The sequence below is a fragment of the Diabrotica undecimpunctata genome, chromosome 4, assembly GCF_040954645.1.
Source record: "Diabrotica undecimpunctata isolate CICGRU chromosome 4, icDiaUnde3, whole genome shotgun sequence".
NCBI classification, from domain to species: domain Eukaryota; kingdom Metazoa; phylum Arthropoda; class Insecta; order Coleoptera; family Chrysomelidae; genus Diabrotica; species Diabrotica undecimpunctata.
The window spans coordinates 1710335-1728295 of record NC_092806.1 but is presented as its reverse complement, the minus strand read 5'-3'; the positions used below and the strand labels follow the sequence as shown (position 1 = coordinate 1728295).

The following is a 17961-nucleotide window of genomic DNA, read 5'->3' as shown; positions in this document are numbered from 1 at the left end:
AATGCCAAGTGTATATCTCTATTCTTTTTTATCTCTTTATATATCCTGCGTAGTATTTGCTTCTCCCACATTTCGATCTTCTTTTTTGAATCTGTATTCGCCAATATCGACACTACCCCCAGAAAAGTGTTCTGGGGGTAGTGTCATTTTCTCTGCATTGAAATTCATATGTTTTTCTGCTTAAACAGTTACTTACTAGAAGAACTTCATCCATACTTTGTTTACTGCTTTATAGAACAACATATTTGATTTTCGTTTCGTGAATTTCTAGATCTGTTTTCCTTGCTGCTTTCTTTAGCATTCTAGTCATGTCTTTTAGCTTTGTTTATAAATCTGGCTGGTATATCTTTGCTGTGGATATTTTCTTCCCTTTCTTGTTCTATATTCTGGTTTATTGAGAAAGCTAAGTTGTCTGTCCACGTACAAATGTCATATTTATCGTATCGAGCATCATTAGTACTAATGTAATACAAATATCTGCTGAAGTAGATCAGTTTTCCAATATTGCGATTACTTTCTACTTTTACCACCTTTTCTTCGTAGGTTTGTAAAAAACTTCTTGAAGTTTAGGACCTCCTTTTTTATATAATCTCATTAACGATTCTATTCACATCTGCACTTTTCCGCAGATAGCCCCAGTCATTTAAAATTTGCAGATGACATCGCCCTTATAGCCGATCGTATGGATGATGCAATCATGTTTGAAAAATTATATCGCGCTTCCTTGTAGGTCTGGCTAAAGAATAATATGAACAAGACGCAAATAATGACTATTCTGGTGCTAAATCGAACTATTGCTGTTGATGGAAAGGATATTATGCAGACTACATTGTATAAGTACCTAGGACATGAAATTAGGTTAGACAGAGACTTCCAGACTTGTAAGCTTCCACGTTGCACAGGATTAGCCTGGGCAGCGTTTGGTAGATTAAACTATGTATTTAAATCGGATCTACCCATATGCCTCAAAAGGAAAATCTTTGACCGATGTGTGTTTCCCGTACTCACTTATGGAGCGGAAACAGTAACACTCACAAAAGAAGTAGTGAATAAGATTCGCGTAACTCAGCTGCTATGGAGCGCCAGATGTTGGGTGTCTCTCTGAGAGTTCGAATCCCAAACGAAGAAATACGCCGTAGAACAAAAAATACATACGTCATCGAAAAAATCGCGTCGATATGGAATTAGGTAGGACACGTCGCCAGATTATCAGACAATCGATGGACAAAACGTATTGTCGAGTGGAGACCAGGACAAGAAGCCGCACAAGAGAGAGACATATGGAATGAGCTGAGGGAGACACAGGAAATACAGATTGATGATGATGAATGCAGGCAGAATTGTAGAAAGATTTAGAGTAGCTAAACGTAATAAAATTTGAACATTAGTGTATAAAATAGAGGTAAACAGATGATAACTTGAACAATTGTAAATAAGAAATTAGGTTATGTTAGATTGGTACGGAATTCTTATGTGGGAGTCACAAACCTTACAACTAATATGTTGATTTATATAAAATAATAAAATTATTAATAAATGGTAATACGAGGTTTCTGAAATAAATTTTAACAAGACAAAAATAAAAACTGAAAACTAATATATTTTTATCGAAGACAACTCAGCTAATTTTTCCATTATTCTTTTTATAATTACTGTACTATCTGTACAATTTGTTTGATCTTTTTAAAAATCACTCATGCTCTACGTTCATCGCAGAATTTCATTTTTTTTTTGTTATTAAACGATCTCGTAGAAAACGAAACAACCTTCAGAGTTAAAAACTATCTAGGAACGGATGCTAAGAGATAAGTCCATCTGCAAAATATCCGGAAAACGATAAATAATATTCTAGTTATTGTTTTACTACTTTATTCAATTGTGTGACAATTTATTATCATAATCTAAAATGATGATATATTACCAAGTGTTATGTAGGTAATTTTATTTTAAAATAATACCTTTTTCGAACACCTCTTTAGTATACGTGATTCTAACAATTGCGAGAAAAAAGTACATAGTGAATTTTAAAATATGAGGAAGAAGAATATCAGTCAAAGAATGGGCTATGAAAAAATCAAGTGGGACATAAATCATACATACAAGACATATTTATAGAGAAGAAAAATACAACTTCTTACGACTTATATTGGAAGGGAAAGTGGAAGGAAGAAGAGGTCCAGGAAGAAGAAAATGCTCCTGGTTGAAGAATGTAAGAGACTGGACAGGCATGGACACACATTCGATACTAAGAACAGCTCAAGATAGAGAGCAATTTGCTGTAGTTATAGCCAACCTTCAGTAATGGTGAAGGCACCTTAAGAAGAAGGGACATAAATACAAATATGATTCAGTATTCACTGATCTTGAAAAAGCATATGATTACGTTCCTCGATGCTGATATGTTTTTCCTTCGACAGGGCAAAAACATATCAGCAAATTGCCCTGGAGGCTACAAACGCTCAAACTAAGTACACTTTTGCTAGAAGGAGAAGCATCAGAAACAACTTCTACATGAGTGACTATTATTACATGGCGCAGTCAGTAGGCTATAACTAGACCCACAGTCTCTGGCAGATTGAGCCGAATATAATAATCAGCAGATCTAAAGTTCTCAGCACTTATATTCAATTGATACATAAATATGGCAATATTTCTGTAGCAATTATGCGTCGTTTTAGTTGACAGTTTAGCCTAAAAACGAAATTGTTTTTGTAATATTTAACTGGATCTCTTTATTATAAAAAAATGCATTATATTTTTAAGTAATTCTCTTATGCCGTCTAAAAATCGATTAAATTCCTTTTAATCTATTTTATGACGAATACTACACCTCTACACGACCTTCCGGTACGGAAACCTTGTTGCTAATTTGCAAATTGATACGTCTGTAGTTTTCTGGTTTTTTTATCATCTTTTTTGCAAATCACCTACTTCACTTTGTAAGTTGATCCGCCATTGCCGCTCCATCATATTTCACCAATTCAGTTGGTATTCCATTTTTACCTCCAGCTTTGAGATAACTCAAAGATCTCCTATGATATTCCAAAGATGGCTCAAGTATTTCTGCATCTACAGGGATCTATTTCATTTTAAACAGGTAAAGTAGAAGAGTAATATTTTAAAAATGGTCGTCATTTTTACGGATCATTGATAGCAGAACTAGCGATAACACAAAAAGGATGTTTCCACGTCCATGGTCACCATGATTTTAGATTTGAAGCATTTTTAACATCCTTTATACTTCTTTCTAACCGATAAGAAAATAAAAAACTTAAAACTGAAAAAATTTAACAGAAAAAGGCCAATCAAATCAATAAAATTTTACTCAAATAATAATATGAAGCCGATGATTTTGATACAATACGAAAATCTTTTGTTTTTTAAGAAAACGGATACTCAGAGTTAATAACATCCTGTATATTGCTCGTCTTATGGATCTGATATAGTAAACATTATAAGTGCCTCTAATTGATTAACTAAATTGTGTATGGCTACCATTCAGATGCGAATAGGTCAACTGCATGTAATTGATATATGTATTCCCATTGCTTTCAATTGCTACTCCACACAGAAACCGTTTTTTACTTTATTTTATTAACTTTTAATTAACAAATTGGTTTTGAAGTACGTGCCATTTGTTGCCGTTGATCTTTAGCGATAAGGATCTTTTTTGAAGTTGCATTTCAAGTGGATTTATTTTTTTCCATTTGGTTGAATTATTTGCCTTCAAATCTTTCTTTTCGTATTTTCTTCAGTTTCCACTACGTCTTATTTTTTTAAATATTTTTATTTAATTAATTAAATCTTCTTCTTTTTTCATTAATTAATACCTCTATAGAAGGTTGTCCGATACTTCTTTTGCCATTTGGTGACTTATCTATTGCTATTTTGATGACACGGGTCTCCCCCATTCTGCCTTTGTGTTTATTCCATTATTTTTTTTCTATTTTGTGTTCATTAATTTATACAATGTACGTTACATTTTCTTCTAATGTCTTCACTTGATGTTTCAGCGTATTTCCTGTTATTCTTTTCAGTACTCTCATCTCTGCTGTTTCCAGTACCCTTTGTAGTGTGGTTGTGTCCGGTCTAATTTCTGAGGTATATGTCATTATTACTTCTACACTGGCTTTATAAATTATAAACTATATATTGACTTCGTCTGCGTTAATGTATCTGTTTCGCCATATAGTGTTATTAAGGAATCCTGCCAGTTTATTTGCTTTTCTACTTGATCTCTCACATCTTTGTCCAGGTCTTCATATCTGGACAGTGTAATTCTAAGGTATTTTATTTTTTGCTGATTATTATTGTTTTAGTTTCCTGAGATAAATTTACAATCTTTGAACCAGTCTTTGCAAACCATCTTCATCTTGGGCTACAACAGAGAATTTTCACTTCTTTGTTTCCCATTTTGTATCCTCTGAGAAACTCCAAAAACAAAAATAATCCTCTACTTTAACGAGAAAAATGAGAAGTGACTAAATGGAATGATTGGCCGTAGGATTCTACAAGCGGAAGTGGAAAAACTTATTAAACAAGGGAAAATGGGGAATATTAAGTACTGGTCAAATACTGTTAAACTGGATTAAATTCATAAATGACTAAAATGTTTCATAGCTATTAATAATTGCATTTATGAGATTCTAATACCTACTTAAATATAATTGGAGTCTGCGTTTAATCCATATATCCAAAAAATCTTGTTACATGCAACCTTATATTATAAAATATTTTCTATTTTCCTTGGCCTTATCATTATTTATAATATTTTGAAGAGTGAAGGTCGTTTTCATTTATACTTGTAGGAACGTTTGCACTGTAATAATGCCTTCCTCATCACTTTATTAACACCTATAGTAAATGCATTTCTAGGTACATTATCTAATTCATAGATAAAGTGCACTAAATTGTCTTTTTATTAATACAGAATGCTGTTTGCACTGTCGGTCGGATAACTATTGTATAATAAGTCGTATTTTTGTGACTGTAGATATTTTTTTCGACCTAACAGTGGTATTTCCAGCATTTTTACCACCTTTTGTCGTTTTTTTACGATTTCTTGGTTCCCTTCATTTCTCTTCTTGGTTCTTTGATAAGAGGGGTACATGATTTCTTGCATTTTATTCGATAGTATAACTCTTAAAGAGTATCCAGTTAAAATATCAGACAGATCAGAGTAAAATTAATGGAGTTATAGGAATTTTAAACACAAGAGCTATAACGCGCCAAAAATACGGTAAAAATTGGTTTCTCGATTTCTCAGTTTCTCGGAAGGTTTCTAATTGACGAAACTAAAATCCAGATTTTGTGCTTTAATCTGTACCTTCTAAGAATTTCAAGGCAAAACAGACGTTGATTAAAGAGAGGAATGGGAAATCTAAAATTATATTCCACAACATATCTCCTTAACTAACCAAAAATCCTTGGCGAATTGTTTTTTTTACTCATAAAGAGTAAATCGAAATAAAAAGAGAGTAGCTTTATCTGCTGGTTGTATTTGTTGGCTTTGATCTACATCCTCTACATATGCGAAAGATGTGATCCATCTTTCTGAATATCCATCAGTTCCACCTAATAAAGGATTTTTTTTCTTTATATCCATATTTTGGTTTAGTATTATGCTAGGTTCGCTCTTGAATTATTTTTGGATATAAATTTTTTATTTGTTTATTGTTTCTTCAAATTAGCTTAATATTTTTAAGAACAACCTTTTTTTCTCCTACATATCTTCTTAGCTTCCTCTCTTTTTTAGTATATGCTTTCTTACTTTTTGTCCTTTTGTTCCTTTTTTTGTCTATTTTTTGGTATTAGCACGTCAGTGCTTCTCAATTTCATGAATGAACATAACATGTACTCAATGAACTCCTTTTTCAATAAAAAACCAAGCAGAAAATGGACATGGATGAGCCCCGATAAAAAGACAAAGAATGACATAGATTATATCTTAACGAAGAATAGAAACCTAGTAGAAGACGTATCAGTATTAAATCAGTTTGACCTAGAAAGCGATCATAGACTAATAAGAACAAAACTAATAATTAACAAAAAACTAGAAAGAAAAAGAATACATGAGAAAAGATACAAATGGACATCTGAAGAAATCAAAAATTGTGAATTTAATAAAAAGATAGCGCATGCATTAAATCAAGTTAGCATGCAGCAGATAAACTCCAATGATATTGATGATTTGAATAACCTTATTACCGAAACAGTGAATAAAAGCCTTCTGCAACTGAAAAAAACCAAAAACAACATACAATGAATTAGACAAAGAAATATTACAACAAATAAAAAGAAGGAAGATCTTAAATAAATCTAACAAAAGGGGAACCGATGAATATAGAGAACTTAATAGGCAGATTAGAAAAGGAATCAGACAACAAAAAAGAAAAGAAAACGAAAAATTAATAACAACAACTATTGAAAAAAATAAGAGTATGAAATGCCTCAGACCAACACTAGGACGACGTCGGATGATATCATCAATGGGAAAAGACGAAAATGAAATCACAACTAGAGAAAACATACTGACACGAATAGAAGAATTTTACACAGAACTTTACAGAACGCATCAACAAGATGATGAGATGAGACCAGCACGAAAATTAATAAAAAATGTTGGATCAGAAATAATACCAAAAGTAACAATTTCAGATGTAACTACAGCATTGGAAAATACAGGAGAAGATAGTATTACCACAGATATGATATTAGAAGGAGGTAAGGAACTAATTGCAATAATTGTAACTAAGCTTGTGGACAGTTGTTTACATAAGGGCAAAGTCCCTAAGAGCTGGAACAACTCTAAAGTAATCTTATTACACAAGAAAGGTGATAGTCGAAAATTGGAAAACTACAGACCCATCAGCCTACTGTTTACACCTGTTTAAAATACTCACCAAAGTCATAACTACTCGACTAACAAGGAAATTAGACGAATACCAACCATATGAACAGGCAGGTTTTAGAAAAGGCTATTCAACTTCCGATCACCTGTTAACCACAAAAATATTAATAGAAAAATGTAACGAGTACAAGTTTCCAGTTTTCCTAGCATTTGTAGACTACGAAAAAGCTTTCGATACCATAGAACACACGGCCGTAATAAACGCAATGCAAAATTGTAGAATAGACAGCAGATATATTAACTTAATAAAAGAAACTATGAACCAAGCTACAGCTACATACTACCTAAATGAAAATGAACACACGAACCCTGTACCATTAAACAGGGGAGTCAAACAGGGAGATACTTTATCACCCAAACTGTTCACCTTAGTTTTGGAGGACGTTTTTAAAAACCTAAATTGGAAATATAAGGGAATAAACATCAATGGCCGCTGCCTCAGTAATCTACGATTTGCAGATGACATAATCCTGATAGCTACTGACCTACAAGAAATGCAAACCATGCTTTTAGAACTACATACCGAATCTTCTAAAATAGGACTGAAAATGAATTTAAACAAAACAAAAGTCATGCACTCCGAAGACACCGTGACAATAATAAACGATAAAGTTATAGAAACAGTTGAAGAATATATATACTTAGGACAAAAAATAATACTAAATAGGGAAATTCAAACTGAAGAAATAAAAAGAAAAAGTAAGTTAGCTTGGGCAGCATTCGGTAAACTGAACTATATACTCAGAAATCAACAAATTCAATTACATCTTAGATCTAAAGTTTTTGATGCATGCATTATTCCGATATTAACTTATGCGGCACAAACATGGACAATCACAAAAAGAATATGAATATACTTAGAATCACTAAACACGCGATGGAAAGAGCAATGCTAGGTATATCACTTAAGGACAAGAAAACAAACACATGGATAAGACAGAAAACTAAAGTCACCGATGTGGTGCAAAAATCATTAAAGTTGAAATGGAAATACGCTGGACATGTAGCTAGGAGCGATCTAAACAAATGGCACAGATCAATTTTAACCTGGAGACCATACCAACACACAAGACTCAGAGGCAGATCTCCTATGAGATGGACAGATGATCTGAAAAGGACTGCCGGGAAAAATTGGTTACAAGTAGCGTACAATAAAAAACAATGAAATGGAAGACTTGAAGAGGCTTATGTTCAGAGGTGGACGTGAATGGCTAGACGAAGAAGAAGAAGCACGTCAGTTGCTTCTTATATTTGTTTTTCTTGTTGCCAGTGTTAGCTTCTTCTTAATTTTTCTTTCTATTATGTTTTTGTAATCAATTGCTGTTTTTAAATTTTTTTATTAACCCTATATCAATGAATTATTTACAGTTCCCCAAACCGAAGAAGGCTCCTTGGGAGCCGATAACAACCTAGGAAATGAAGTTAGCGGAATACGTTTTAGTTATATGGTTCTTGGCAGCTAGTACAGAAGCTAGCAGACTTAGACACCTGGAACATCAATCACATAATTCTACGGAACCACAACACCATTTACCACCTGGCGGGTGAGTACTAATTTCAAAAACTTGTGTTCTTTCAAATTTTATAAAAATAATGATAGTGGATTTAGTCTATTATAAAACAACTTATCGAGTAATTTACTATTAATTTTAATAAAGGCTCTTCAACTCATTAGTGTATTTTATAAATGAGGTAGAGCAAATTTTCAGAAAATTAATCTCCAAAACCTAAAATAAAAAGGGTCAGGTTTCCTAGTTTGGACCACTTTTCAAATGTCTATTGTATTACACATTTATAATAAAAATCATGTACAAAATACTGTTTATATTTAAAAAAAAATCACAAATAATAGACACACGGTAGCTTATATGAACAAAATATAAACAAAAGTCCAATTTGGGATACCGACATCTTTAATTTGACCATTAGCGCCCTAAATTTGACCGATGCGCGATTTTAAAACTATTATTCAACGTTTTGTAACTGATAAACATAACTTAAATATAAAAAATCTGTATTGTCATGTAATGACATGAATATCAATATTAAGTTTTATAATTTGAACAATAAAATATCTTAGTGTACTTAGCAATACATTGGCACATTTTGCATGAAACCAAATTTTACATTTAAGACATTGGATTATTTCTTCGGCTGATTCAAACTCGCATATTTCACAATACCAACTGTCAGATTTAGCTACACCTAATTTTGCTACCTTTTTTGCACAACCAATTTTTTTGGTAATTTTAAAGTAGTTTTAACCTATTTTACTTGAGATTCCTCAACTCGTGCTTTAAGTTTGTTTTGGTATGGAGAACTAGCGTCCTGGGTGCGGCAAACTGGCAAACTTTTGATGATATTGGTTTCTTTATAGATAACAACGAAATATCCTGAAATGAAATAGTATTTAGGGAAGTTGATTCTGCTCTCTTCGTTCGTTCTGCCAATGGAATATTCTCTACTTGGGAAGAGGATGCTTCCTGTTGGGATTCATTGTTAGAGTTTGATGCACTGTCAAACATTGAAGCTGCAAAATCAGTTTCTCGAAAAACATTTTCATTTATAGGTCAAATCACGCTAACACGAAGAGCGTTTTGCGAATCCATCGAAACCTGAAACATTGATACAGTTCGACCCACAATATTCCGCAACCATTTTTAAATGCATTGTCCATAAACATTTTGTAAGGCTTGAAAAAATCCAACATCCAACGGTTGAAGTTTGGGTTTGGTGTGAGTTATTAACTACAGCAACCTAATTTCATATTCCCTGGCAATTTGTAGAGCTTTTAGGTTTTTACAGTAGGTGCTGTGGCCATCCATCAATAACAAAACAGGAGCCTTAGGGCTTGGCTTAAATGTTTCAACATAAACAAATAACATTTCTAGTAAACCTTTCATTTTAGGAAGGGATTTTTCCTCAAATTCTAAATACTGCTTTAGTTGTGGCTATACATAAAAAAGGTGACAAATCAAAATTTGATAACTATCGAGCCCCATCACTTTTATCTGTTTTTTCAAAAATATATGAGAAGGCATTTCATACACGTCTCGTCTCGTATATTAACAAACACAACATTATAGAAAAGTCTCAATTTGGTTTCCGTGAAAGTATAAGTGTGCAATATGCACTACTAGCGCTGTGCAATCATATTTTATCGAACTTTGATAAAGGTAATAAAGGTATTTGTTTATTTTCTGACTTAGCACGAGCTTTTGAAACTGTAAATCATCCAATACTGCTAGAAAAACTTTATCATAGTGGTGTTAAAGGAACTGCGTTAAAGTGGATCTACACCTTTTTATTAAAAAGGTTTAAAGAAATTAAGGTCAATGTGAATGGGAATATAATATTTTCTTTAGAAGAAAGTGTCCTCTCCGGAGTTCCACAGGGAAGTATCATTGGCATGTGAAGTATCATTGTTCATTCGTATACGCTTAAATATAAGCATAGGTGAAACGTAAATTCCTAAAGCACTCGCACAGCAAACAACTGTCGTGTTGACTCCATGTTCTCCACTGGATACTGAACCAACTTGTCTTTTACCTTTTTATGTGAGAACCTTTTGGAATTTGTTCTGTACAGTGCTGATATTCGATCATCATGGACTTTGCTTCAGGTTCTCTCAGAAAGAAGCCCTTATGACGAGCTTTGAAAGCATAAAACTACTTCTTTCCTGCCATTTGAGATTCTTTTTTAAAATTATGTGGTATTTGATATCTCTCGACGATTTGAAATGCAAGCCGCCGAACATCATTTATCGTAAGGCCAAACATCAACCTCTCTATTTTTAAAATATGATCAACGAGCTCCTTCCCCGCTGATGTTAGTAACACACCGCTTTGACCAAAAGCCCTCGTTTCTTCATTTGCCTTGACATTGGTTCCCTTATGCTGACGGAGCAAGGTAGACTCCATATAACCTACAGCATTCATTTAATCCCATGTCTCCATTACGAAATGTTTGAAGAGCCCGGCTCACGCCGTCCACATTTTAAGTCCTGTACTTTCCTTTGGGCATCTAAAAAACACAAGAATGGTGTATGTTATTTATTTATTTATTTATTTTTGAAAATAAGTAGGTCTTAAATACCAAATGGTATTTAAAATTGTACCAGTACATTATAGGCAACTCAGCGTTGTACAATAAAGAAAAATTGCACTTTATATAAATGAACTACGAGTCCTAACCTAAAAATGTTATGGTAAAGGAAAACAACTCAGTTTTATACACCTGAATAAATGCTTTTCTTGTATTTATGAATCAAAATTGTTTGCAAATACCTTTACACATACTTTAACCTTACGTATGGAACTATAAAACTAAACAGAATCATTATCGACAAATATCAACGTTGTAAAACTTCAGCAGTCAACTCTAGGTAGTCACTTTTTCCACTAAACGACATAAGAGCGCTCTGGCTTCCTTATAAAAGATAAATAAAGCGGTGGTACAATATTGGCGCTGGTACAATGTCGGCTACTTTCCCCTATATCTGTATTCTATCACTTATTATTAACTATACTTTACAAATTAAAACCAATAATGACGAGTAATAGTAAAAATTAAAAATCATGAGTTCTCCTGTCTAAGAATTTATTACTTTATCAATTCAACTACGACAAAAAACAAAACATGTACAAGCCAAACCTTCAAAATGTAATTACTATTTAAATGTAAATAAGCCACATGCTCACGACCAATAAATTCTTGGTGAATCATAAGGTTGTACCTTTTTAACGTGTGTCAAATCAAATCTAAAAATAAAAAGGACGTACTTAAAAATCAATTAGTGACCAACCAGTTCCGTCATTACACTAACGAATTAAAATAGTAGTACAGTACTGCTGGTGGGGTGATCCTATTAGTACCGCCTTTATTATTGATTTCGTATATTACTATCAAGTTAGTAATATGGAACTGATATAAGTTAATTATTTTAAACTGGTAATCACACTAATTAACTCGGATTTCACCATACAGTAAGAATTGCCTAAACCGCTTACCTTATCGTAGGATACGTTTTGCGATCTCCCTAAACATTTTAGGTATTACTTTTAGTTGGTTTTGACGGATGTACTTGTGAAGTTTGTCAATAATTTGCTTCTTACCTTAATTTGTGTGTTGTTATTTTGTAGTTACTTGTATTTTTATATTATTTTATATTAATAAGTGCTGCTTCGGTACTATTCATAATATGTAGACGTAGAATACCACAGTTGATCGAAAACCTGGATCGGTTCGAATTGTCATCCGATTCTGAAGAAAAAACAGAAGGAAGACCTCGTGTTATCAAGAATCGACCAAACTATTTTGAAACTTTGAACGATGTGGATTTTTTTCGAAGATTTCGAATTTCTAAACCAACAGTTTTATATGTGTTGGAACAAATAGAAAATAATTTGGAGTATATTACAAACAAGTATAATATAAGTTTGAATACAAAATGTTTTTACATGAAATTTTGTTTATTGCATAATGAAACGTGTAACAACTGCATTAGGGATGTTAAAAGAAACATCCATTCAATTTCCTGCTACAGATGAAGAAATGTCATCTACTAAACTAAAATTTTTTGAGGTAGCTAGGTTCCCAAATGTACTCGGCACATTGGATTGTACTTACATTAAGATTGAAAACTTAGGTACAGCAATAAATAACTTTGACAATAGTGATGTTATTTACATCTTATAATCATAGGCGGAGATAAAATAACCCTAAACAAACTTGTAACGTCTAGCTCATCCATTGCACATTAAAACCCCTCAGGGGTGTTGTTCGGCATAAACTAATTAATTTTGGAGAAATCGGAAATTATTAATAAAATAGGTTTTCAACACATCTCTTTATTAATTGATAAATTAATAAAATAACAAATTAGAATTTAATAATAATTAAAAAATTGAGGTTTTGATAACAGAGAATTAAGCATTTATACACAAATTCAAAGAAAGAAAACTTAGCTTAACTTCCATAAGAGATCCTGCTGTTGCTCTCTTCACAACTCGATCCATAAATTGTCTGCATCAAAACCATGCCTCTATTTTCCTAAACCAAAAACCACGTGTATTTTCTCAAATCTAAACCAGGTGCATTTTCTCAAATCTAAACCAGGTCGCTGGAAAAACAAAAGCCGATATATAAATAATAAAAGAACTACCACACAACAAAGCTGAATGATACCAAATTGGCAAATAAACAATTCAATAATAACAAATAGAAAAAGTTAGATTATGACATCTTATATCAACAATAGTTCAAACGTACCTGAGAAACGTACCCTTAGGCATAAGAAATAATTTCCTAGATAAGCAGTTCTTTTAGTTGTGAATCGCTATTGTTCCTAAGTATTGATTTAGGAAGTTCCTTTCGATAAGAATTACTTACCGAGGCAACTCTTTAGGTATCGTTGGTAAAATCGGGCATAAGTTACTTTCTATATTAATCAACCACATCAAAACAAAGGCCACTTATATAAAAACAGCATGTTCTGGAATAAACAAATGTCTCAAAATTCATAAAACTAGTAAGCAGTGATAGTGGTAGTAATATTGATGACTCGGATACAGATAAAAAGGCTAATGGTTTTTTTGAGTGATATAAAAATATAGACTTTGAACTAATGAGATATAAAGCACATTCCAATTTTTTTTTCTTTTATTGCTTAGCTGGTAAACATTCAACTAATCTGAAGAGGTAAAGTGCATTGTTCATCACAATAACTGAAGGTTTATGTACTAATACAATCATCTATTCGAAATACTCACTCAACACAACTCCCAACATCTCTTCATTTTGCGAAAAATCCATATTCACTACCAATATGGGTACCTATGAGTAGTCGACCGTTAAAAATTTTAACGTTTTCTTTGGACCAGTTGAATGTCCTTGTAAAAATGTTTCTTGAGCTATTGTTAGCTTTTATCTTTACAAACTTTTCCTACAGAATGATCTTAATTAATCCACGTTTCATCTAAATAATGAATATTTTTGTTTTATTATATTATTTTCTTCGTTTTTCCGTCCTAAGTTTTTTAATTTTTCGTAGGTATTCTCATGTCCAATATAAAGGTAAGCATTGACTCTACCAAATTTTCGTTTCTTAAGTTTAATTCATATAAAACTTTCCAAAGTTTGGTTCATCCAATTTGACATAATAATTTTTGTCTCTCTAGTCTCAATTTGGTTGAAGTTATACCAACTGATTTTTCTGCTTTTTACACTACTTCATATATAGTTACTGTAAACGGTATTAGAAAGATCCAAAAATAATTTTAGACATTTAGTAGAGCACTCTTTTCGGTATGAAATAAATAGTCCATTTTTCGTTTTTTAAGAATGGTATTAGAAGGCTTGATCTCCATTCTTGAGGAATTCTGTTTTGTTCTATTATTTTTTGGATTAGTTTTAGAAGTTGTTTGGTCAGATCTGATTCTCCGTACTTTAAGAGTTCGTTCGGTATTCTGTCCTCTCCTGGTGATTTTTGATTTTTTGATTTCTTCAAGGCTTTCTTTACTTCTTCCTCCTCAATATTTATTTCTTCGTTTGTCGTCACCTCTGGTGTTGGTGGTTCATTATCGTTAACTTTAGCAACCCTTTTTATTTGTCGAACCAAAGTACTCGTTTCATTTTTGATTTGTTTGTAGGTTGTATGCCCGTTCTGTTTATTGCGTTCTGTATTGTAAAAAGGCTTTCTTCTTCTCTATATATTTTGTCTTTACTTGCTCTCCAAACCATGAGGTTTCCTTTTTGATATGTTAGTGTTTCCCAGCAATCTTCTCTGATATTCTTTTCCTGTATAAGTATTCCGTGGATTCGGTATTTAGTCCTTCTACTTTGATTTTTGTTTGTGTTTGCGCCGCTTTCTTGGGTGTGAAGTATTTCATTATGATTTATGGTTATCAAAATATATGACAAAATAGAAGATATGGCAGATATGTTGATATTGTTGGACAAGCACAGGCACTAAAATACGCATACTAAATTACTTTCCTTTCTCATCTGTTACTCTAAGTTTCTTTTGAAAATAGTGTAGTAAATGGAAAGAAAGGACAACTTACTGTTTAAAAATAGGAAATTGCTGTACACAACTTAACAAAGTCCAAGTCATCTATTGTGCTAAGGACGTATGTATTATTTTAAGTTCATCTAATTTATTTTAAGTTGATACCAAAATATCCTCTTAATAAAATTGTTATTTTTTGGCTCCTTCTTTTAGCACGGTGTTCATATTTAGGCTTAAGTATCCTATGTGACAGTTTGCCCATTTTTTCTCCAGGCGTCTATAGGAAGAATATATAGTACATAATATAAACATAGTATATTCCTTTGAATTACAATACATCGTATTTTTTAACGCTCAGTTGCATAATTTTTTTTATTTAACTTTTCAATCAAATTCCGAAATAATTCATTCTAAAACTAATCTCAAAACATTGAAAACCGAGACTTATCTAACTGCCAAACAAAGCAATATACAACTTCCTTAAAATAACACCAGAAAACGGGGTCAGAATTTATCAGACAAGATATTTTGGTTTTTACAATTTCAAATGTAAAACAAGTGTAATATGATTGATAATTTGATGACCTTAGAACTTTGAATGATCTTGAAACATTAAAACAACCAACTATTTTTTATATGTTAAGTAATAATTCGTAATGCTTTATCTGTTAGGGTATTGATCCGCAAAAATATTTCCTAGAGTTTTAAATTTAGTCTGTATTAATTATACGTTTAAAAAGATTATGCAAATCAAACATCTGCATAAACAGGATTTTTTTTTCTTACGTTATTTGCTTTATTATTTAATTTTTTTTTATTAAATTTGCAAATTTACAATCTGCTATTACAAGCTATTAGTAAATGTGAGTATTGCAAAAAATACATGAGAGGAGAAATTATTATCCACTCCCAATACTAACACTAACAAATTAAATTAATGTAGGATTATAATTTGAAACTAAAATTGAAATGAAAATTAAGATTAAAATTGAAATTAGCGACTAAAGTCTATTGGCCACTGTGTCTTCAATCTTCGTCTGACTTCTGGCTGGAGATGTAGTTGTCTTGCTTCCTCGTTGGGGTGGGCTGGCAGATGCTCTAAATAATTCCTTGTTAGTGTGCTGATTTCGTCTTCAACGAACGGTATACCAGAGTCATCATGCAGTATTTTATTACTAACGTACCACGGCGCGGAGCGTTGAAAATCATTCTTAGTATTTTGGATTGGATTCTCTGAATGATTTTGGTATTCGAAGGCTTTGCACAGCCCCATAGTTGCACTCCATATGTCCATATAGGCTTTATTATGCACTTATACAAGAGACGTTTATTATCTGTAGATAACTGTGATTTTCGGCCAATTAGCCAATTCATTTGACGTATTTTCATGTTGATTTGGATTTTTTTTGCCAATATGTGTGCTTTCCAAGTGAGCTTTTGATCAAGTGTCATTCCCAGGTATTTGACTTCTGTTTTTACTGGTAGTAATATATTGTTCAGTCTGATTCTCGGACATATGATGCTCCTGTTGGTGAATGTAATTTGATTAGACTTAGTATAGATAACTTTGATTTTCCATCTATTCATCCAGCCTTGTAGTAGGTTCAGGTGTATTTGAAGGTTCCCCTAATGCTATTTGGGGGTCATCATCGATGAATATTATGGGGGTGTCATCTGCGAACATGGCTACTGTGGTCGTATTTGTTGTTGGGATATCAGCAGTGTATATGAGGTACAGGAGGGGACCCAGGACACGTCCTTGAGGGACACCGGATTTTATGGGATAGTAATGAGAGGTTTCTGTAAGGAATCTGACTTGAAAGTGACGTTCTGTGAGGTATGATTTTAAGAGTAGATAGTGGGAAGTGGGAAAAGATGACTTAAGTTTATACAGAAGACCGTCATGTCGAACACGGTCGAAGGCTTCTTCTATATCCAGGAAGGAAGCAGTGCAAATTTTCATCTCTTCGAAGCATACATTAATGTTTTTAGCAATCCTATGACATTGTTGTAGAGTTGAATGGGCTTCTCGGAAACCAAACTGGTGTGATGGGATCACTGAATTAATTTCGATGCCTTCTGAGATTCTTTGGAGCAGAAGTCTTTTCAAGATTTTTGACATTATTGGAAGTAAGCTGATTGGTCTATATGAAGCAGTAATATTTGGTGGTTTATTTGGTTTACTAATCATAATTATTTGTGCAAACTTCCAATTAATCCGGTAGTAGGCTAATCTTATGATCTAATTATATATCATTGTTAGTAGGATAATTGCTTTTTTCGGTAATTTTTTTAATATTAACTGGTGATCATATCAGAGCCTGGTGCTTTAGAGTTATTACATATTGCAAAGATTGATGTATTTTCTTGTTTAGTTTTTCCCCAGCTTCCATCTGCTTTCTTTAGAGGTGGTTTGTGCTGTGTAGGTCTCTTGAATGATTTCGTTGCTTTCCAGATGCTGTTGTCTTCTTTTGACAGGCTGTCGATGAATAGTTTAAATGTATCATTCCCCGCGTCTTATAGAGCAGTTTTAAGTTGCCGTGTTAATCTATTGCATTAATTTTTATCTATAGGATTGCGACTTCTTTGCCATATGCGCCTGGCTCTTCTTTTTTGTGTAACAAGACGTTTTATATATACGGGTATGTTGGTGTCACTTGCTTCTTTGTCATTCTGATTGGGTGTAGCTATTTCAGTGGCTGCATGTATAGTTTGGGTGAGAAGCACAGCATTATCGATATCGTCTGGTTGCTTTAATTTTATATTTAAATTTAAATTTTCATTTATGTAAGACTCGAATACATTCCATTTGGTCGTTGATGTTGTCAACTTGGGGATATTCAGACATTTTATATCTATCATATCACCATCTTTCAAAAACTTTAAAGAAAGTCCTAGGAGAATCTAAATACATAGCTGACTTTGTAAGTAAAGTCAGCTATGTAGTCTGAGTAAAATTGTTTAAATCTATAAACTTTATTAAGAAAATTTAAACAATACATCAATAATTAAAATATATATTGTATACCTTATCTGTAATTGA

General features: G+C 32.6%; 1 protein-coding gene across 1 annotated transcript in view; it reads left to right on the top strand.

The window, feature by feature from the left end:
- LOC140439034 (fibrillin-1-like) overlaps positions 1-17961 on the top strand; it is a 144921-nt gene that overhangs the window by 2011 nt on the left and 124949 nt on the right. Inside the window, exon 2 of the mRNA XM_072528670.1 lies at positions 8279-8454. Within this exon, the coding sequence (XP_072384771.1) occupies positions 8327-8454 (128 nt within the window). The 5' untranslated portion in view covers positions 8279-8326. The remainder of the gene's footprint in view (positions 1-8278; positions 8455-17961) is intronic.